Genomic DNA, 23,804 nt, shown 5'->3' with positions numbered 1-23,804 from the left:
GAATCAGGAGGAGGAAGAACCAAAACCAAGGGAGGGAAATTCAATGGAAGGGCTAAGAAGTTAAGGTTAAAATAATAGCATTCACACATGGATAGTTAAAAGGGGTGTGTGTGAAAAATGAAATGACAGCTTTCTAGCAGAACTAAAGAGAAATGGAAGCAAAAACAGATGGAAATTCTATAGCAGAACAAAAGCGGAACAAACAAAGAATAATCCAGGAGGGAGTGGGAGTCAAACCAGACGGAAGAGCTTAAAAATTATCAAAGCAAAGCGAGGGTGTGCAGGGAGAGTGATACAGAGGTAACAGCATTGGCTAGGGATGAGTATGTGTCTACGACTGAATTTCAGAGCCACTGTGAAGTGTGAATGGGGCAAAAACACATGTTTCCCTACATGCGTATCATGAAGGTAAAAGTGGGATCCTGCAACAAAATGTTGCAGGGTTGAATGCTTCTGTTCCCGGCTTTAGCCACTCCATTCCTCCCCCACCGTAACACTATAGTCAGCACTTGGTGCTCACTAGGGATGGCGGAGAAATCCGCCATGGACTCCAATGAGGCCGGATTCTTTGGAATCCGGCCCCCCAGAGTCTGTGGCAGAACAGACTAACCCCCCCCCCCTGAAATCTCCCAGGGACAGAACCTACCTGGCGGCAGCTGGTCCGGGTCGCCGTCTTCGTCCGCGGCCAGGCTGCGGAACAAAATGGCATCCGGCGTAGTGGACGCCATTTGCATCCCTGTCATTGGCCGTGATTGGCTACATAAATATTTATGTAAGCAATCACGGCCAACGGCAGGGATGCAAATGGCGTCCGCTATGCCATTTGTATCCCTGCTCTTTGCCATGATAGGCTATGTAAATATTTACGTAGCCAATCACGGCCAACAGCAGGGACACAAATGGTGTCCCCTACACCAGATGCCATTTGCGTCCGCGGACCGGCCATGGCCGGAAGTCCGGCAGCAGCCGGAGCCAGCCGGCAGCTCCGTGCACTCCCTGCAGAGCGGAGCCAGCTTGGGAGGATTCCAGGGGGAGGGACGGATCGCCTCACCCCCCGAGCAGATGCACCGGAACGTAACCAAGTAAGTGATCCGCCCACCCCTAGTGCTCACTGAGCACACTCCGTTCTTATTGGTCTATTTTGAGTTTCCACTCTTCCATTTGAGTGGGTTTCCATAGTTGGATGGGGAGTTTGGACATACTTCTACCCAGTCCCAGCTACATTCATTTATTTGATTTCTCCATTGATATCTATGGGTAGCACTCTGCTCCATCCCTGGGGACATTTTAAAATAGCTTCTCACTGTGAATCCATGACTGACTATCCAAACAATGAGAGGGTTCTTCCTAGCCTTTTTGTATCTCTATGTGCCTCCTCCTCCCTTTCCAGATACTTCTATACAATATATTTATTGTTTACATGTCATCATCACCATCATCATATGTATGTAACTGTTAAATGTTCAAAGCACATCACATGTATTAGCTACCCATAATACTTACAACAACCTTGTAAGGTAGGTTAGTATTATTTACCCCCATATGGTAGATATGGAGTAGTTGCCACAGCTTAAGTCTGTGTGTGATTCCAATTCAGGAATGTTCGCCTGAAAAGAAAACTCCACCGTCACACCCTCAGGAATGTTTTCTACTGAAGGAAGCTTGCAGAACCTGCTGTGGAGGTTCTGCAGAACTGGTCTGCACGGTGGAGGGAGGGGCATATATCTGACAGCACTGCCAAAGAATCTCTTCATTTCCATTCCCATTTCCAATAACCCAACAGTTGTTAAATGGGTTTCAAGGATTTTCTGATTCACCCAGCTTGATCTTGCAGATTTAAACCAAGTGTAATGCAGTCAATGTGAGCTGCCAGCTTCTCCAGCTAAAATCTCGTCTCTGTCATGGTTAAGGCTGCCCCAAAGCATTCAGGACAGATCTTCTAACTCAGAGGTGTTGAAAGTCTTTTAACCTGAGGGCTGAATTCAATTCCAGAGAAGGTGTCAGAGGCCGTATTCCAGTGGTGGGCAAAGCCAAAACAGAGATGGGCCAGGAGCAAAGGGGACGGCACCAGAAATACCAGCATTTTTTAGCTTAAAGCTTTTGCTGCCCGTAACCAAGCCTTAAGAGAGGCATTTCAGCCTTTTAGAATGGGGTGGGGGGAATTGCACAAAAACTGGGAAGCCAACAAAGGATCAGTGTTTGGAGGAAAGGGGGTAAGGCCATGGGAAGGGAGCATGACTGTTTCAGGACCCTCACAGGACTGTATTGGGACCCCAGGAGGACTGGGCCTGAGTTTCGGCACCCTGGTTTAATAGTTTCAGGACCCTCACAGGACTGTATTGGGACCCTCACAGGACTGTTTCAGGACCCTCACAGGACTGTATTGGGACCCCAGGAGGACTGGGCCTGAGTTTCGGCACCCTGGTTTAATAGTTTCAGGACCCTCACAGGACTGTATTGGGACCCTCACAGGACTGTTTCAGGACCCTCACAGGACTGTATTGGGACCCCAGGAGGACTGGGCCTGAGTTTCGGCACCCTGGTTTAATAGTTTCAGGACCCTCACAGGACTGTATTGGGACCCCAGGAGGACTGGGCCTGAGTTTCGGCACCCTGGTTTAATAGTTTCAGGACCCTCACAGGACTGTATTGGGACCCCAGGAGGACTGGGCCTGAGTTTCGGCACCCTGGTTTAATAGTTTCAGGACCCTCACAGGACTGTATTGGGACCCTCACAGGACTGTTTCAGGACCCTCACAGGACTGTATTGGGACCCCAGGAGGACTGGGCCTGAGTTTCGGCACCCTGGTTTAATAGTTTCAGTGAAGGTGGATTTTTGGCAAGAAGACTGTCGCTCAGCATAAGGCGTCAGCGCTGGAGGAAATTCTCTCTCCTCCGGGACCATTACAGGCATACAGGTGGCTCTTCTCCAAATCAAGTCCTGCATTCTTATGTATAGACAGTCTTCAATATTCAATGTCCCTGTTGCTTTTGTGTTAAGGCACTGAAATATTTTCTCTGGGGAAAAAGCTGTTATCTCGTATTTTTCCTCCCTCAGTATCTGTGACATGGGTAATGTCTCTCCCTCCAGTGGAGGCTGGTGCATCCGACATCAGTGAGGCAGCTAATCTGCTCTGGGTTTCAGTCAGAACCAGCCAGAACTCTAAGGGAGCTATCCAAGGCACTGAACCCTATCACCAAAATAGGTTCCGTACCCTGAATAGCTCCTTTAGAGTTCTGACTGTTTCTGGCTGAAACCCACAGCGGGTTCACCGCCCCAGTGACATCGGAACCACCACCCTTCACTGCCTCCCTCCTCAGTACAATTATAATTGAATGAAAGAGATGCGACAAAATGATAGTGGTGAGTCCGGCTTGTTAAATGAAACCCGAATTCTTGTTAATTCTTTAAAGTTATTGCTTCAGTTGCGAGGTATTTTCAAACAGTGTTTAGGTTAGGCAAAAACACCATGTGCATTTTCCCCAGAACTAACAAGATAGTAACATTCATAACTATATTTCGACCTTGTGCTCCTCAATATTATAGTGCAATGTTACATTGGAAGAGTGAGCATGTCAGAATCTGCATATGAGACTCTCGGGGTGAATTGATGATTGCCTGTAGGACTGTTGGAGAAATCTGCAATGGAACCAAATGAGTTTGGATTTTCATGAATCCGACTGGTGGATTCCACAGAGGACCTGCTTTCCCCCGTTGGATGGATTCTGTGGACTTGCAGACCAGTCTTCTAACTTTCCCGAATTTTGCACAAATTTCGATTTAGAAAAATAAACACAATTTTTGAAAACGGCCAAGAATTCTCATTTCCCCCATAGGCTAAAGCATGAAAATGTGCATTTGGGGGGAATTTGTGCATTTTTGCACACGTGCATTTGCACAAATTTGGAAACAAAAAAATCTGATTCTGTTGATGGGCAGATGACAGACGAAAAGTGCCTGACAATCTGCAAAACATAGGTGGAATGGATTTTACACAATCCATACATCCCTAGTTACCTGGCTGGACCTTTAATGCCCGTTAAAGGTGCAACCTTATCCAAGGATGGAAATAGCACAATGCCTGTTACACAAGTCCTAAAGGCACAGGCTGGGCCAGCCCCACCACTGGGGGAAATTAGACAGCTGTCTCAGGTGGCAGATGCTGGGGAGGTGGGCAGTGGTAGCAGCCTCCCACAGCCATTCTTCCCGAGTCCCTGTCCCTGCAACATGAATATGGACAGGCTGCACAAGTCATTCCTCATGTATCAATGCATCAAAAAGGCTGAGGGATATGCATACCTTCATAGGATATACTGCAGCTTGTTGCAAATATTCCTCCCTGGCCCTGCTTCAGTTCTTTGGGAACCCATCCCTTCAGCCCTAAGGGAAGGTGGAGCAGGCAGGTGGCATAGTAGCATGAATTATGCTTGCTCTTTCTGCTGATCTGAAATAAAATGTCTCTTTAAAGCCAGCTCCATGCACATTCAGGGGCGCTTGGGAGAGGGAACCCCTTGCTGCTCTGCCTCAGGCAGCAGCAAAATGTCTTGGACCACCCCTGGGCACGACAGGGGCCCTGGCAGGAGAAGAGGGTTGCCAATCCCGCACAACTTCAGCCTTTCAGTCACCAGCATTTGCCAGGTGATTATACCAGCAGCATCCAGGAAAGTCTAGAACACATTTGATTTCTACCGGGGTGAGGTTGGGGGAAATGGATATTGAGGGAGGTTATGGCTTCTGTATCCTTCCGGAGCGACCATCTTTTTAAGAAGCAGGTAGCTTCCTGCATAGCGGCTTTGCTCTATCGCCCACTGAAGTCTATTCCAGGCATCTAATTGGGGTGCCAATATAAGCTGGGCTGTCAGTTCAATGACTCATCTGGGCTGTGAAGATTCACTGCCGTGCCAGCCCTGAGGGGGGGAAAAACCTGTCAAGTTTATTTTTCCTAAACAGCAGGGTGGGAAGAGATCTCTCCTTTCATAAATATATTAAAAAGTGAGTTGTATGTTCAAGTTAGTTTAACCATGGGGATGCCAATAACCCCCCCCCCCTTTTAGTAGCAAATTACTGTAGGAGGAAAGAACATGTGGCAGGTTGAGCCTCTGCCAGTGTTTTTTTTCCCAACCAGCCATCCCGCTACCAATCCCTTCCTGCTGCATGTCGCTGTGCTTCTGCCTGCTGTTGGGGAAAGTCCTGGGCCAGATCTACACCTCGTGTCGTATTGATAGGATCCCATCATGGTGACGCTATATCCCTCTTGTGCATTTATCCCTCATAGCACACACAATGACATCTCATTGTGTGTTAATTTACACATTTACACAGTGTGTTAATTTACACATTTTGAGTAAATACAGGTTATATGTAACTACTATATTAAGGATGCAATCCTATCTAGATAGGCGGCCGCCTCCAAACTCGGAGGCGACCGCCTATCCAAAGCAAGGCAGGAGAAGCATGGGGGGATCGTTCCCTCTGCTCCCCTCCTGCCCTGCTTATTCTGCTAGACAGCTGTTTTCAGCTTTCTAACTGCAGGGCAGTTCCGCAATCCCCGCCCCGGAACACCCCTAGCCCCACCACTTTTCATGCACTCCCCACTCCTCTTCCGAGTGTGGAGGATGGGGCTTCTCCGCACTGCCTCAGAGGCAGCGCGGATGTGGGGGGAGGTCGATTCCTAGAAACACGCATATCCTATGGCCGTCTAGTCACTGTCTAGTGGCTATATGATTGCTCCCTAAATTTAGCTTAATAAGTTTATGTGGGCACATCTGTACATGTCTATGTATGCCTGTGTATATGTATACACATCTCTGTGTGTGTGTATGCATGTACACACATGAATACATCTCCAGATATAATATTAGTTAAAATATCCAATTAACTTTTTAATTTTTTAAAAAAAGTTGTTGTTGTTGTTGTTGTTATTATTATTATTATTATTATTATTATTACTATTTCTTGGTTAAATCTGTAATTTTTGTAACTTTGCTCTGTGTATGTATTTAATATACAGGAAGGGCCAAGCTGAGCATTGTGGTTACACGTCTGTCCAAACGGAAGGCAAAAGTTTTTATTTGTTGTTTTTGTTTTTGTTAAGATTTATTTGTTTTGTTAGGGATGTTTTTAGCACTTTTTATGGTAGGTGGACACAAACTGGATTATTTGAGTTTGAGTTTTATTTTATTTTTTTATTTGCAATTTTGTTCATATTTTGAAATAATTTTATTTTTTTCTCAGTTTCTACGTAAGAAGAATTATTTTGATGAAATTTGAAATGGTTAGTTCTAAATGTAAATTAAGGGTGTATTTGTTATACCAATTATGGTATATAAATTTAGTCACTGTAAATCTAGAAAGATGTGTTTGGGTGGAGGGGCAAACAATTTGCTTTTGTTTTTTGTTTTTCAACATTTAATGTGACTTCATGGAATGTCAAGGAGCTGTGAAATGTAAACAAACAGAAAAGAGTTCTTACCAAGTTAAAAGAGCTTAGCCATTGACATGGATTTCTTACAAGAAATTCATTTGATGGCTGCAGATCGGCAGATGTTGCAAAAGGATTGGGTTGGGGAGGCCTATGCCACAGACACTTGAACACGGTGTAGAGAGGTTGCGATTTTAATCCATACATGATTTTCTATCTCAGTTCAATAGGTGATTTTTGATACTGAGGGGCATTTTTTGATCTCGGTACGAAGGTATATGGGCAAATTAATTTTTATTACCAATGTATGTGGGCCAAATATTGATTCGCCTGCTATGTTTCATGATTGTTTTGCTAAACTGGTTGATATTACCTATGATTTTTTGATTGTGGGTGGGCCTAATCCACCTTGGGCAGATTCAGGGGGGAGGGCGACTTGCCTCGGCCCCGAACCCCAAGCGGGTCCCCCCCCAGCTCCTTACCTGGGCTGCCGCCTCCTCTGCCGCCTTCTCCGTTGCGCCACCTCCGCCTGCTACTGCTGTCTTCGCCACCTCTGCTGCCTTCTGAGGCCTGGACACAAGGTGATTCTTCTTCCAGGGAATCACCATTTTTAAAATGGCGACTCCCTGGAAGAGTCACCACGCAGCCAGGCCTCAGGAGGCGGCACAGCAGCAGAGGTGGCGGCAAGGAGAATGCAGCTCAGGTAAGGATCTGGAGGCGCCGGGGGGCTGGGCCAGGGGCCGAAGTGCACCGAGCCCCCAACCTGCTCCGGGCCACTTCGTGCCCCCTCTGCTTTGCCTTGGAGGGGGCACAAAGTGGCCCAAAGCAGCCCACTTCGACTCGGGGTTCGGGCCTCAGGCTGAAGCGGCACACAGCACTAATATTTATGTCTTTCATTGGATTCAGATCTCCCACTATCTGATTAAAAAAAAAATCCTTTGCATATTTGGGGACAGGGTTAGGGATGTCAGAGAAATCCTCTGTGGATTCAAATGAGGCTGGATTCTTTGGAATCTGGCCTCAGGAATCCACAGCGGATCAGGACCACTTACATCTGCTCCAGGAGGACTGGAGGCGGAATGGCACTCGGCTGCTTCTTGCCAGCCAGAGCTGTTCACCTCCTCCCTGTCCCAGCCAATCTCCATGTCTTTTCTTAAAAAAAAAAAAAGTTATCGACAAGATGTGCCTGTAGACTTAGATGCAAAATAGAGCCATAAATCTTGCGTCGAAGTCTATGTGTCCATAGGCTTATACACAATTTTCCTGACTATTTGCATCTAAGTCTATGGGCACATCCTGCCGATTGCCTTAAAAAAAAAATTAAAATATCTGATTTTTATACAATACAGCATGATTTTATTTCATATGCCAATCAGGGACATATATGCAGCAAAACCCTTCCTTAAATTATGAGAAAGAGATTAAGGGCTCAGTCCTATGGACTGCACCCTCATCACTTGGAAGCCACCAAACTTGGAGGCTTTCAAGATTCATATGCCCCGCTGGGCTGAAGGAAAGCAGGACCAGAGGAGTGGAGGAGGCAATCTTTGCCTCCCTGCCCTCCAATCTCCTGTATTTTCGCTAGATGGGCTTTTCAGGCTGTCTAGCTGGAGTGCTTTGGAGGGGGAGGGATGGACGTGGGAAGAGGCACAGAATAGCTCGCATCCTGACCTCTCCAGTCTGATCCCCTCCCTGCCCACCGGAATGCTCCCTTTCCTTCTTGTCCAAGGCCACTTTTCTGACCTCATAGAAGCAGCAGCCGACTGTGAGTGAGAGGGGTCTGGGACCGGATCTTTGGCTCCCCCTTCGGAGGTCGGAGCACTGTCTCCGACCTCGGAGGGGTCTCCTGAGCTATGGTCTCTGGGATGCTCGCCCAGGGACCATAGGAGTGCTCTCTAAATATAATGTGCTATTATGGAGAACTACAAAGAAAATCTCCAAGCAGCCAATGGATCCTACTCATATTTTTGCATGTAAATTAAAAGGGGGGGAAACATGTTTTACTTAAACTTGATATATTTTTGTTGGTACGTATGTATGTTTGTCTGTCTTTGTATCTGGAAAATTAATAAAATGTAAAATAAACCAATCGATAAGGGTGCAATCCTATGGGATGCACCCTGGCTACTCGTAATCCCCTGAACTCAGAGGCTTCTGAGTATTCTATGCAGATTAGGAGCCAATTTTGCCCTTCTAGTGGAGGCTTTGGAGAGGGGGACAGAAGGAGGCTGGGGATGGCTGGGGATACCTCATAGCCCCATGTCCTCAGTCTCCTCTCCTCCCCTCCCCTCCCCTCCCCTCCCCTCCCCATGAACACTCACTTTTCCCCATCTCTACACTCATTTTGCGAGTGCAGAGAGGTAGCTGGCATGGTTCTCTCTGCACTGGCTATGAGGGGGAGGGGGAGGGGGAGGGGAGTGTAGTTTCCTGGCTCTGAGTTCTGAGCCCTGTCTATGAGCTTGGAGTCAGGAAACCAAACAATCATATGTCCCCCCAGATGTTGTCTGGGGGGCATAGGATTGCTCCCTAAATCTCATAGAATCATAGAATAGTAGGGTTGGAAGGGGCTTACAAGGCCATCAAATCCAACCCCCTGCTCAATGCAGGAATCTAAGTCAGAGCATCCCTGACAGAGGGCTGTCCAGCCTCATCTTAAATGCTCCAGCATGGGAGAGCCCACCACCTCCCTAGATCATTGCTTCCATTGTCATGTTGCTCTAACAGTCAGGACATTTTTCCTGATGTTCAGCCAGAATCTGGCTTCCTGTAACTCTCAAAATAGTAAATTTTCTAATTGTGAAAGAAGTCACTGCAATCTTCTATTAGCCTCCTCTTCAGAGGTTATGCTTCAGACCCATGAGAAATTTGCTACCTGGGTTAGCCTGTTGCAGAACATCTGCACAGACCTGGAGTTTCCTCAGTGTTGATCTGTAGTTGTCTGAACAGCATGCTGGCTAAGTACTGACCATGCAGGATCCTGAGTCAGATGAAGAGCGTTAGTTTTGCAAAAACAACCACCTAAACCCTACATTTTGACATGCTTCTTCTTAGCCAGGTCATAAACTCTGGTGCTTATTTCATTTGAAAGGCTGAAGCCAAGTGTCTGCTGTTTACTTGGCTGGCGGCCTTGTCTGCTCTAATGCAAATCAGCCCTTAACTTGTTCTGGCACTTGGAGAGGAACAGATGATGAAGAAAGGTAATCATGACCCATCATCAGAAGGGCTTTGTTGGGTATGAAGAGAAACTTCCTCTTGCGCTTCCAAAGTTATCTCCAGGAACATTTCCTCCAAGTTAAACAATTTCAGAGGAGCTGGAACGCCTGCATAATTTCAGTCTCGGCCAGCCCCCGGTTTGCAGCTCCCTCCAATGTATCAAAGTTGAATGTTTTAAAAACATATTTATCTAGTTGCTATGGCTTTCCCCCGCTTGCATGTCCAGCACTTGATCCATCAAAAGTGACAATTGAAATATAATTTCTAAACATGGGTTGCAGATTCTTCTCAACCCATTATTCCACCCTTTTCCTTTCCCCTACAGCTCTGAGTGAGTTGTGGGGAAATACACAGACACGCACACACGCATATTTGTAAACCTGCAGCTAAATGAATTACTGCCACAGATGGCCTGGAGAGATTTCATACATGCTGCAGTTCATTTGTACAAAAAGAAAAAAAAAGTGGTGGTGGGGAGGGAGAACCCATAACTCTCATCTCGTGTGGGTATTATCAGTGACAGCGGATCAGACACTGCCAGGTTCACTTGCATTCTCACTGCACTACTTCCTAAATTTGTATGACTCATCATTCAACATTCCTGAACTTTAAAAAAGTAGCACATTAAGCTCCACAGCGCATCAGAATTTACTGACATGACCTCGGTTTACAATCCCCCCGTCTTATACTCTAGATATAAACCGTTGTTGCAAGTTGCTTAATGGAGGTGGGTCTTGCTTCTGTAACAGCCTTCCCTCATCACTTTGTCTCCACGCCAGGATGTCTCTGTGTTAGGCTGCTGTTGAAACAAAAAACAAAAACGCACAGGAGCAGGGTTCAGAAAGGTGGAAACCCTACACTATAGTGACTGTAGAACATTAACGGAAGAAGTATATTATATTGCACACACGCATGAGTGTGCATACATGCGCTCACAGTGTCTGTTTCTGTCAGCATGATTCGTGTTCCTGGCAACCACCAGGAAAACGCACAGGAGCAGGGCTATTAGAAAGCTAGTAACCCTACACTGTGGACTCCCTTGTGCTCACCATGATGCTCTTGGATTGGTCACTGGTATGTGACCCTTCCAGGGATATAACTTCCAGGACAGGCCTAGGCCTTTGCCTAAGCAACAGTCTGTACAGCTGCATCACTTCCTGTACTGTGCTTCCAGTGCTGTGCTATTCTTTGCCTCCCAGTTTAATTTTAATGTTACTTGCTGTGGGTAGACTGTCTTCCCAGGTTTCAAACCTGGCTCTCATCTATCTCGCTTTTGTCTGTGTCCCACTGGCCTCTCACTGGAAGCCTCTGCTGGCTACGTATCATAGAATAGTAGGGTTGGAAGGGGCCTATAAGACCATCGAGTCCAACCCCCGTGTATCAATCCTGCACAGAGTTCTAAAGCCTCTTACACTGGATATATGTAAAATGTCCTGGGGAACAGGCAGGTGTTTTTATACCTAATTACCCAAATGTGCTCACTACAGGAGGCAACAGACTGCATAGTCCATCAATGATTCTGTGGGAGTCCCACACTGGACCATTTTCCTGCCATGAAAACTGACACAGAACCAGCACAGACAGAAGACTCCCATGGGGCTGACCAGCAGGAACTGAGACTGTGCTTCCATTTCTGCTGTTTGGATGCAAACTTGTATTCAGGGCAGACTAACCTCCTATATGTAGGGCCGTGCTTATTCTGCGCCAAGAGAAGCACCATTTGTGACCTGTATTAACTACTGAATTTGTGTCTTGTTCTGCACATTTTATTCCATATTTCAAACTATTTTTCATAATTTAGTCAAGGAGCTTTGTAGGGCTCCAAAGCTTCATCCCTGACCACTGGATATTTCAGTCAATTATTTCACTTACGAGATTTCACCAGCCACCGGCCACATACTTGAAAGCAAATATTTTCCAATAGGGACTAGAAAATTGCTTTTTAAAGAAAGCAGAGATTCTCAGGATGCGGAATTCCATGACGTGTACCACATTCTGCAGGATTTCTGTACTCCCATGACACTCATCCCTGGGCATAGGGCGATTCCATTTCGATGATGATAAAAATCCTATACCTCCCCACAGGTTTTCTTTAGATGCAGATCGGGCAGCAGCCAGAAGATGCATGCTTTTGTAATTTGCAAATTGACAAAGCCACGGGTGTTTTAACCGTGGTAGGCAGTCTACCATGGAAGCCATGGTAGGTTGCCAAATGTGTGTCTGGAAGTTAAACAAACATGCACACAATTAACATAAGAACATAAGGAAAGCCACTCTGGATCAGACCGAGGGTCCATCTAGTCCAGCATTCTGTTCACACAGTGGCCAACCATCTGCCCACAAGAAACCCAAAAGTAGGACATGAGTGCAACAGCACCCTCCTGCCCATGTTCCCCAGCAACTGGTGTACATAAGCTTACTGCCTCTGATACTGGAGATAGCATAGAGCCATCAGGACGAGTAGCCAGTGATAGCCTTCTCCTCCAGGAATTTGTCTAACCCCGTTTTAAAGCTATCCAAATTGGTGGCCATCACTATGTCTTAGGGATTGCGGAGAATTTCTCCACGAATCTCCAGGTGGGGAAATTGGTGGGGAAATTGGTGGGGAAATTTTCTTCCCCCCGCCTCCCCCGGGATGGGACTTACCTCTGTCGAATGTCCTTCTCAGCGGCGGGTCCCGGCGGTGTTTCGGCGGCATTTCGGCGGGGGTGGCGGCCAGTCTTCCGACCGGCTGCTGCCACCGCCATTTCCCCATAAAGTAAAAAAAACACAAAAAAAGTGATAGTCTACGTAACGATTTACGTAGCCTATCACGGCTAGATTTTCAAAGTCAGCCGTGATAGGCTACGTAAATCTTTACGTAGCCTATCATGGCTGACTTTGAAAAAAAAAAAGTGCGTACGCAAATGGCGGTGTCCATGGGCGCCGCCATTTGCGTTCCTTATTTGGGCACGGGTAGTCTACGTAAAGATTTACGTAGACTATGGCGAAAATAAGGGCAACGCTATTTTCACACTTCCCCCCCCCAAAGTCAGCTGTGATAGGCTACGTAAAGATTTACGTAGCCTATCACGGCTGACTTTGAAAATCTAGCCGTGATAGGCTACGTAAATCGTTACGTAGCCTATCACGTTTCCCCCCCCCAATTTACTTTTTTATTTCGTGGCCGGGGAGATGGAGCGCTCCCCCCCAGCCTGAATTTCGGCGGTGAGGGATGGGGCGCCTCCCCCCAGCCTGAATTTCAGCTGGGAGGGGTGGGGCGCCTCCCCCACACCAAGAATTTCAGGGGGAGAAACGGAGCGCCTCCCCCCCACACCAAAAACAGCTGCGGGACCAGGTAAGGGACTTTCATCCATCCTTACTTGTGGTAGCGAATTCCATAGTTTGACTATGCATCGTGGGAATCATAGAATCATAGAATAGTAGGGTTGGAAGGGGCCTACAAGGCCATTGAGTCCAACCCCCCTTCCTTTTATCTCTCCTGAATCTCCCACCCGTCAGCTTCATGGGATGACCCTGGGTTCTAGTATTATGAGAGAGGGAAAAAAATGTCTCCCTGTCCACATTCTCCACAACAGTTAAAAATGTACAAAGATAAGCATCTTCTGCATGCTGTGCAACCACTGTGCAAAGGATGCATGCAACTCTGACATGTGGACCCTAATTCATGCTTGCTACACAGTGTCCTTGCAATGCTTAAAACTCTTCCATAGTGATAAAGCGGCTTAGGGTCAATGGTAATAAAAGGTCCTGCTGATGGGGAGGAGTAACACCATTAGGGAGCTCCCAAGTCTTCCAAATGATCCCCAGCTGGCAAGCAGTCAGGATCTGCTCCCTGTCTCCATTTTCACTTCATCGTGTTATCTCTTCAGAAGTCAGGAAGTCCCAGCAGATTGAACAGATCATCCATCATCTCCAGTTCTTGACTATTATTATTTTTCATCATCAATAGTTGAAGGAGCAGAGGGAGAGTCACTTTAAAAGTTCATGGAGACTTTCTTTGGTACAGTTGATAGCCGTCAGGGGATCCTCCAACCCCCCCCCCCATCCACCCCAAAGACGGGCAGCTAAACAGTTTTTATATTATGTATACATTCAAACTGCCAATCAAGAAACATTCAGCTAAAAGATTAGTTCTCTTTTTATTTGCTTGTACAGTAAAAAAGAAAAGAAAAACGAGGCATGAAATACTTAGTGCATTTGTAATGCACAGCAGATGGGAATAATACATATTTATGGACACTGTTAACCACATCTCTCCCACATTACTCTGATGGAGTGCATGCACACAGTTGGGGGAAAAAAATTAAACAGCCCATTAGAACAATTTATGAACAGGGCTTCCACTGAGGGAGCTGTAACAAGAGGTCTATAGCCAGTACAGTGCATCCCAGCTGATACCATCTGTTTGGTGTATTCACTGAAGAAGATTATATTACAGACCTTGGTAATGCCACAAATGCTACAGTAAAACTGGATGAGACTTCAGTTTCATTCCACTCCAGCAATATGGGCTTATTGTGAGTGGTTTTGCACAGTTGGAAGGGGAGACTTGCCTTCATGAAGTCATGAGAAATAAAATTAAGCTTGAAATATTAACTTGAGCGGTTTTGTGGTATGGGGGGGGGGATATAAGTCCTCTGCCTGAAATTTCTTCTTGATGTCACGTTCTGCCAAGCCTTCTAGACAACATCAGATTTCAGTGCTAAATGATTGATTCTGAGCATAATTGAACAACTCTGTAGCTGTCGGTTAATGTTTGTTTCATTGCTATTGCTTCACATTTGGCAGTTTTGTCCCATGTCACTTTCAGAGATAAATGATGGCGTCTTTGAATGGAGATAAGAAGAAAAAGAAAGAGGAGCATTAATAGTTCAGCATTTGAAATTGCTGGATTATTCTAGAAAGGTATTCCACTTCAAAAAAATGCGTAAGACCCAAGTTATATGTGAAATAAAAGGTGCATGGTACATTCCATGGTTCAGTTGTTGTGACCCAGCTAGGGGTCATTCACAAGTAAAAACAGGACTCCATATGCATACATCTACTGGGTGTGTAGTGGTAGATTTTGAAGTGCAGGTCCTCATCATGATGGCCCCCACAGCCACACCCCCAAGAAGAGTCCAAAAATGTAGGGTGCTGTGATGATCCACACCAACAAACCAGTTCTAACAGTTTTCATCTCCACAGGAGCAGGTCTTTTGTAAAGTGAATGAGTCTTCATCGCCCATCCAAACCACCCCCAAATGGCAGATATCTCATGACAACGTATTATTTCTGAGAAAATCCTCCCCCCCCCCGTGGGTGTTGTGAGTATTGCAGCTAAGCTCTGGGGAACAGGGAAGCCTGAGGAGGGTGGTGGATGACATCGTCGGCCTTGCGAATCAAGAAGTCCCAGCACTTCGACCCTGCAAGCCCTGGCTCCACTATAAGACCATGCCTGGTCAGATGGGGAATTTCTAATGCAGATAGACACTGTATGTGCATTTCTCCTATGTGCATGGCTGGCTGGGGCATGCTGGGAGTTGTAGGGGTTTCTTTTCTGTCTGAACATGCATAGGATTGCACCCTTACAGTTCACTGTGTCAGGACTGAAGCAACGTAATACATGCACAATTGAACAAATGCAACAATCCAGTTAGTCCAGCTAGTTCAATGGACATCAAAGGTTTTGGTTAGAATGCTGAGCAATGGATTTCCAGTTGTGTTGCCTTTGCAATTAATGGAACAAAGACAGAAGCTGCTTAATTTAATTTCTTGGGATGGATCCAGGATCTGCCTCCCATGAGAAGAAAGGCTGTGCTTGCAGGAATTCCCACTGCCCAATTTTTGGGGATCCCCCTCCACAACTCACCCCATTCAGCAAGGCATCCTAACTCTCTGTGTGGCATTTTCAGGGGCTAGAGGGGCTACTATGGGTAGGAGGGAGCAGAGAAGTCTGTTTCCATCAGCGGAGCTGGTTCAATGTAAATCTGGATCCAACCCCTCCTCTGGGTGCACGGTTGTGCAAATACATCCTCACTCTAATTTTCCACACCATCACAAAGTTCAGCCATGTGAGCTGAATTTTAGCATAGTAAAATGTAAACCATACATTTTACACCTCAGGTAAAATGTAAAACATCAGGAGGAATCAAAATACATGATTACTTGACATTTCTTCCAGAGGAGGAAAACGTCATATTGTGTTCTCCCAATGTACATCTCACCACCTAAAAATGTGTCAGGAACTCCCAGTATTAGAACCATGAACTTTTGTTTCTATGTACAGCTGCTCCATGTGGGAAACCCCAAAGGAACCCCCAAAATGTCTACCTGGAAATGCAATATTCTCAGGCTCTGGACTCACTCTGCCCACCCATCCAGGCTGGCCCTCCTGGAGAGGAAGGGTTATGAAAAACTTCCTCGTTCGGTAGGGATTTTGCTTGAGCAACATCAGGTTTCCTGTGTTCCATCCTGTGGATACTTAAGGCTCACAGGGGAAGCTAATGTCATCATATCTGAGCAGTCTATATCAAACAGTCAGGTCAAGGCAAGGAAAGTTGACTGAGGTAGGTAGAGTCTGGTCAAGGTAAGTGCATTAGGCACAGCAAGCTAAGTAAAGGCAGAAGGCCTCTTGTGTAAAGGGCAGCTACAACAGGACCATGGATAGCTCAGAGGGAGCTTTGTTGGCTGGAGCTCTCTTCTACTAGAAACAGGAGGATGTTGTCTCAGTAGCAAGCGAGAGCAAACTGAGGCCTTGTTTATGCATCCACAATCTGTAGCATGGTTAGCTCCCCAGCCCTCTGGAGGAGCTGGCTGGACTGTTAAAAGGCTCTCACCTGATTCTGTAGAGGCTGTGGAGATACAGGTTCTGCTGATGTTTTCCTCCTTTGATTCAGAGGATGATAGCAAGGCCATGTCTTCTGGTCAAGGGGGCCATGAATACAGAACTGACTACCTCTCCCCTGGAAAAGAAGCCTAATCTTCATCTTCATCAGAGTCTTCTCCTGTGCCTTGAAAAGGCTGAGGGTTGGGAGATATGATATCCCAGCTGTGGTGTGTTTCCCTGTTCTTCAATTCTGACTCCCTTGTTTAAGTCCTGGCTCACTTCTGACAGCTGCCTATGCCTCAGCTTTTACAAAATGCTGTATGACTTGGCCTTGAATTACTTCTGTATGTGTGGCCTTGTTTCCAGGAATGCCTCTGACAGGAATTCCAAAACTCCAATTCAATTCAGTAGAAATTGTGAGGGTCAAACCACGTTTCTTAGCCTTTTTGTACCATTTCTTTATTTTTGGTAAAAGAAAGCCTTCCAGCTTCACAAGCAAGCCAGTATATGAATAGAAATCCACAGCACAAAAGTAGGCAGCCAAGGCTATTCTGTCATTTTATTCACCTGGTGTAGTACAGTGAAACTAATGAGAGAAGACAGAAGGAATGGAACATTCTTAGCTCTAAGAGGAAAAAGCTCACTCCTGCCATAATCAGCATAGTAAGCACTTGTTGTCAATGACTGCCCTGGGATGCCACTCAAAGAGGAAAGATTTGGGTTAAATAGGATTTTTGAAATACTAAGGCTAGTCCTGTGGCAACAGGATAAACAACCATCTGTGGTACTGTTTTGTAAATAAAGAGGAGATCAGTGATTCCCAAAATGGAGAGGATAGAAGTGTGCTTCGTAGCCACCATGATGGATGCATCCACCACTCTGTCCTAGAGATGGATGGACCTTCCAGTCTTGGCCTTTTAAAAATTATTATTATACAAGCAAAAACACACACACAGGGGGCGCAATCCTATGGGGATGGCCGGCCACCTGTCCAATGCAGAGCAGGCGAAGCACAGAAGAGATCCTCTCCTCCACGCTCCAGCCATCCTGCATTTGTAGCTAGATGGCCAATTTCAGCTGTCTAGCCAGGGTGTGTCGGAGTGTCTCTGTGTGTGTGGGGAGGCCGGATGGCGCATAGGAAGCATCATAACGGTGCTTCCACAGTCACCTCCCCTCCCCGCCTCCAGGAACACCCCCTTTTCTCCCACTCCACGCTGCTCTTACGAGCGCGGAGCCAGGGATGTGGGGCTAACGCCACCACTCATTACTCCGAAAATATAAATGTGAAACTGGGTGATAGTTACACAGGCCTGAAGAATCCAAATATATTTCTTTTCAACATTAAGGGAGCAATCCTTTGGATGCTAGACAGCAGCTAGACGGCCTTAGGAAATCCTGTTTTCCAGGAACCGACCTCGGAGCCTGCACGCCAAGATCAGTTCCCGGAAAATCGACCTCCCCCCACTTCTGCACTGCCTCGGAGGCAGCACGGAACAGCCCTGTCCTCCACACTCGCAAGAGGAGTGTGGAGAGGCTGGAAAGAGGCATGGCTGGGGGAGTTCTGGGGCAGGGAGATTGTAGCTGCCTGTACGACACATCCCATGTGTCGTACAGCAGCCTCCTTCCCCGTTCCGTGCTCCTGTGGCTACACAGCCGCAATCGGCTGTCTGGCAGAAAAAGCAGGGCAGGAGAAATGCGGAGGGAACGATCCCCTCCATCCTTCTCCTGCCCTGCTTTGGATAGGTGGTCACCTCCAAGTTTAGAGGTGGCCACCTATCTGGATAGGATTGCTCCCTAAGTGTTCTAAACATGCAAAGTCTGTGATCACCAGTTGTTCCATATTTATATAGTGCCCACTAGAGATGTACAGATGGTGTAACATCTGCTCCACCTGTGTTTTGCAATTGCCAGGTGTCTTTTGTTCCATCATCCATTCACAGATGGGTTCGGATTTTTTTGGTCATGTGAAAAAATACACAAGTAATTTTGTAAGAGGGTTCGCAACAATTTACATAATTTACCTTAGTACGTAACATTTAGCATCTTGTCCCCATTCCATTAAACTTTTCCCCACATATATTTACCAGTCTCAGCAGAAATGTGCGTATTTTCCTTCGAATAAATACCCGTACATTTCGGGAAAGTAAAGAAGAAAAGGTCCCGCAGTTTGGATTCTTAGAAATCTAAGCTCATTTTAATCTGTCTCGAATTTCCCCAGCATCCGTGATGCCCACTAAAGACTACTATATTACCTTTCTCCATAATCAATAGTTTTCCAAACTGATGCTTTATCATTGCAACAAAGTTAGCACCCTTTACTTATTTTTCAACATCCTTGCATCGTGGACGACCCTTTTCTCTGACGCCTGAACTTCCCCGAGCCCTTGTATCGAGCCTCCCTCTTGAAACGCAAGATAATATTCACAACAAGAACAATGGCAGCAGCTTACAAACTGCCAGGCATTTATTGGAATAAAAAATATATGCATTTTAAAAATTTTCCAAACATAAAGCGCGTCGCCATTTACAAAAAAATACCAGTTACATTGAATACGAGCAGGAAGGATTGTCCTTTTTTTAGGAGCAACACTTCAAAAGGCCACTGTTTTTAAGAAGGATTTAGGATGGTCCGCATTTCTCTGTATAAAGCCAGAAAGGTGAAGGAAAGGTCTGCTCCACAAAGTCTGTCTAGGAGCAGATATAAACTGTGATCGCTTGCACATGTAGAGAGGCAGCTGTTTGGCTACAGTACTGTTTACCTTAAAATGAGCCTAATTAACTACAGATGCACTTGAGAATCATATGCCATATGACTGAGAAAAGGAAATGGTCCCTAGATGAGAATGTTTGTCTATAGGTGCATCCAGGACTCACATATGAAAGGTGCGGTGTTAGCAGGGAATACGAGGTGTCTGTCCTGGTAGCCCATTGTTACAGGGACCATGACTGCCAAGGCAAGGCAAGGAATATGGACACTTGCTTCAGCCATCTGGATTGTTTTTACTAAATGGCCCCTTGAACCGTACAGACCCCCCCTGCACCACCAACGCGTGTTCTCCAGCTGTCTGCTTGCATGGCGCGATGGGTCTGTCTACACTATAGATTGAAACCAGACTGAAACATACATTTAAGTCACGGGTCGCATCAACCAAGGAACCCAGGGAATGGTTGTTTTGTGTGAAGGGACTCAGGGAGTGTGTGTGTGTGTGTGTAAACTTCTAACCATTTGCAGCACCCTCACAACAATAGAACATCCAGGGTTGCTTGGGTGAAGTTGTGATAGTAAAAGCAGTTTCTCATGGGTCATGGACATGTGCCCAGTAACGTGAGATACTATGGGATTATAGGGGAATGTTGAAAGAAGGGCTGTAGCTCATGCTTTGTATATATAGAATGCCCCAGGTCCAATCTATGGCATCTCCAATTCAAGATCTCAAGTACCAGGTTGAGAAGGACTTCTCTCTGAGTCCCTGCGGAGCTTCTGACTGGAAGGTCCTGTACCAGGTAGACCACTGGACTGATTCAATATAACACATCTGAGCAGGGGGTTGGACTCGATGGTCTTGTAGGCCCCTTCCAGCCCTACTATTCTATGATTCTATGATCTACTCAGTGGAGGGTGGTGGCTTGTATTTTAATGGGGCTGTAAATTCATTCTAGGTTTTAGTCAGAACCAGCCAGAACTCCAAAGGAGATATCCAAGGTGCTGAAACTATTTTGGGAATAGGGTTAAGCACCTTGGATAGCTCCTTTAGAATTCTGTCTGTTTCTGACTGAAATCCAGAATGGATTCACGGCCTCTGAAATCAGAGCCTCCAGCCTCCACTGCATCTCCTTATCTCTTACGACTAATGCAAGGCAGAAAATGTGGTTTAATATGTGGAATATACACGTATATAAACCTATATAAACATTCCACCAAATGTAGCAGGCAGCATGTAGGAAATCACTAAAAAAAAAAGTGCCATTAGATCAATCACAATCTGCATTTGCAGCCTAGCTTGCCCATTCAGATTTGTTCTTTATACATCTTCCTATAGCATTTTGACTCCGGCTGAATCAAGTTAGTATGGGGCCATGGGCCGTTCAGCATTTTACATCTGCTGGTCATTAATAACTCTTTTCCAAATCTGTAGTGCAAAATGGTTCTGATAACAGTCAGGGGGGGGGCAGGGAGGTTCCAGTAACAGGGTTTTAATCAGGGCTAATCTCTGATTTAATCTCAGCCCTATCTGGAGATGGTGGGGATTGAACCTGGGACTTTTTGCATGCAAAGCATGTGCTCAACCACTGAACAGAAGTCAAATGGTTTGTATTTGACATTACAAAAGCATTAGAACAAGTAAAGATGGACAGGTCACTCAATTGGCTTACGCTCCAGTGTCACCAATGGTAATTTGTGCCCCTGCAGTTTAAAGTGCAATCGTATCTCTGTGGATTAGGGCACTGCTCACACTCAAGACCATATTTCACAGTACCATAGAGTTGGAAGGGGCCATTTAGGCCATCAAGTCTGACTCCCTGATCAATGCAGGAATCCAGTTTACAGCATCCCTGACAGCTGGCTGTCCAGTCTCTGCTTGAATACCTCCATTCAAGGTATTGTTTCAATTGAACTTGTATAGGAACATTGCTCAATGGCTTGCATTCCTAGGCAGGCATTGGTACTGTACCATGGTTTGAGATAGGCACCATAGTACTATACGGGTACTATAGTACATGAGATGTACTATAGTTTGAGATGGGTACTATACATGAGATGGGTACTATACATGAGATGGGTACTATACATGATAGATATAGATAGATATAGATAGATAGATAGATAAAGATCGGTAGTATGCATGAGGTATATAGTACATGAAATGTACTATAGTTTGAGATGGGTACTATAGTACATGAGATGTTCCTATAATGGCTGCTGTCCAGGATTTTAAAACAATGATCCAGTTCATAAGAGAGATTCATGCAGTTTCCAAGTTCACTAACTCCAGTAATTTCAGAGTGGTCTGATCTCCCAAAACAATCAAGGGTGTTTCCAGACAGGGGCGGGTAGGTGGGTCCTAGTGCACCAATCAAAAGGCATGGTGCAGCTATTCCATCTTTCCCTCCTTAAAGGATGTTGTGTGATAAGAAAAACACCCAGAAGAAATGGCGGGAAAACACAGGAGGGTGACATATGGAAGACAATGTTGTCTGGACACCCCCACCCCACCCCAATTCTGTGCTTGAGGCGAGGCAACTGCACAGCAAAAGCCTCACCTAGAAGCACCTACTGCACCTACTGCACCTAAAAGAATAGCAAATATATTGTAGCGTGAGCTTTCACGGTACAGAACCAATTTCATGAGATGCATCCATAAAAGCTTATGCCACAATTTACTTGCTAGCCACAGGGTTCTTGGGTTATTTTTAACTCTGGAATAACATTTCAAACAGCTACCATTGTGCATCGAGATACTGGCATGCAGGATCAGTGCAAAAAGTTAGTTGAGATGCTTTAGAGATGAATAACATTATTTTGAGAAGCAGTGTGAATGGCTGAAGGTTTGTTCACATGCTTGGATTCCAAGATATTTCTTTCTGGGAGTCTCTAAGCGTTTACACCTTGGAACATCAGTCCTGGATAAAATGTTATGAGTAAGGGAGGCTGTGTGGGAAATTCTGCCCCAAATATCTCTGTTCTAGGGACCTTTATCATGATGGGGTTCATAGAATAGTAGGGTTGGAAGGGGCCTATAAGACCATCGACTCCACCATCGCATCTCAGTGTCCTTTGCAGAGGGCCTTTGGATGATTTTTCATAAAATCATTTTGACTACCATCTGCCACAAGCTACACGTTGGTGACAGTGACAAAATATCCAGTAAAGTTCATGAGTGAGTGGAAAAACCACAGGAAAAAGCCACCATCAGGCAACAATTCCCAGGGCAGAAACACAATACATAAATAAGTCCTGAAAACTGAGACAAAGACATAGTTCTATGCATGTTTAGAGAGAAAACGTCCTACAAGTCACAACATTCCCCAGCCAGCACTACTGCCTGGGGAATGCTGGGAGCTGCCATGGGACTTTTTTTTCTGTCTAAACATGTATAGGATTGTGCCTTTAATGCCAGGAGTAGTAGCATGGTATGCCTTGTAACAAGAAGAAACCTACCCTCTTTTGTGGCTTACATGGAGTCTCCAGGCAATCATCTAAGGAAGCCAGAATGGTTAAGCATTCAGAGATGTGTTTGCAATGTCGATACGCACCCAGGTAATCACCATTTTTCACAATTCGCTTTGTACTTCTGGGGATGTAAGAACTCACCCTAGCTCGGTTTCTCCAGGCAGTCGCCGAAGCAGCGCCCCTGCTCGCACCCCCTGGACCCATGGTCAGGCCGCCCACGAGCTTGGTGAGTTCCCTGGGCTCACCACGATCCCGTTTGGTGAGCGCCCGCCATTTTCACGCCTTTGATTTCTACATAAAACAGGAAGTTAAAAAAATGCACATATTTAAATATGTGCAGTTTGGAGCTGGGAAAGCTAAATAAGCGCAACATTAGAGGTATAATCCCTCTAATATTGCACTTATTTAGCTTTCCCAGCTCCAAACTGCGCATATTTAAATATGCATATTTTTTAACTTCCTGTTTTACATAGAAATCAAAGGCGCGAAAATGGCGGGTGCTCACCGAATGGGATCGCGGTGAGTCCTGGGGAGCACGAGCGGGGGGTGAACAAGGTGTGTCTTGGTGAGCGCAGTCTGGGGGTCACAAGCAGGGGTAGCCCGACGAATTCCCGGACCCAGTCAAGCGCCCGCAACATCCCTACTTCTACGTAAAAGTTGAAGGCCCCTGGTAATTTGAACATAATTCCATGGGCATCCATGAAACTTCAGAATGTTTAGGGATGTACGAAATCCCTTACCTCCAGTCCGCTGGGGGTCTGCGGGGGGTGGGAGGTGATCCATTCCTCCCCCTGGAATCCTCAATGGGGGGGAGCTAATCCGTCCCCCCCCCCGGATCTGTCCAGGCCGGCTCCGCTTCGAAGCCCTGCGGAGCCGGCCGCCAACTCCACAGGGCTGGAGAAAGTCGATATGGCCGGCAGCCATTGCCATGCCATATCTCTTTGTAAGTCAGTCCCCTGGACGCAAATGGTGTGGTGGGCGCCATTTGCATCCCTGTTCACGTGATAGGCTATGCAAATATTTGCGTAGCCTATCACAGCCAAAAACAGGGACGCAAATGGCATAGCGGACGCCATTTGCGGCCATAAAGCTGGTCGATTAGCCTAAATGCAGCCGTAAATGGCTGCATTTAGGCTAATCGACCAGCTTTACGGCCGCAAATGGCACCCACTACGCCATTTGCATT

The 23,804-nt window shown here is 46.1% G+C and overlaps 1 protein-coding gene across 1 annotated transcript in view; it reads right to left on the bottom strand.

Annotated features, from left to right (window-relative positions):
• Window positions 1-13,761: 13,761 nt before the first annotated feature.
• Window positions 13,762-23,804, bottom strand: part of SYNE3 (spectrin repeat containing nuclear envelope family member 3) — a 153,081-nt gene continuing 143,038 nt past the window's right edge. The window contains exon 19 of the mRNA XM_084839744.1: window positions 13,762-14,464. Within this exon, the coding sequence (XP_084695870.1) occupies window positions 14,414-14,464 (51 nt within the window). The 3' untranslated portion in view covers window positions 13,762-14,413. The remainder of the gene's footprint in view (window positions 14,465-23,804) is intronic.

The sequence above is a fragment of the Heloderma suspectum genome, chromosome 1, assembly GCF_057233095.1.
Source record: "Heloderma suspectum isolate Gila_16-S chromosome 1, 16-S_ref, whole genome shotgun sequence".
Taxonomy (NCBI): domain Eukaryota; kingdom Metazoa; phylum Chordata; class Lepidosauria; order Squamata; family Helodermatidae; genus Heloderma; species Heloderma suspectum.
Note: the sequence above shows the minus strand (reverse complement) of the source record. Positions and strands in the feature narration are given on the sequence as shown.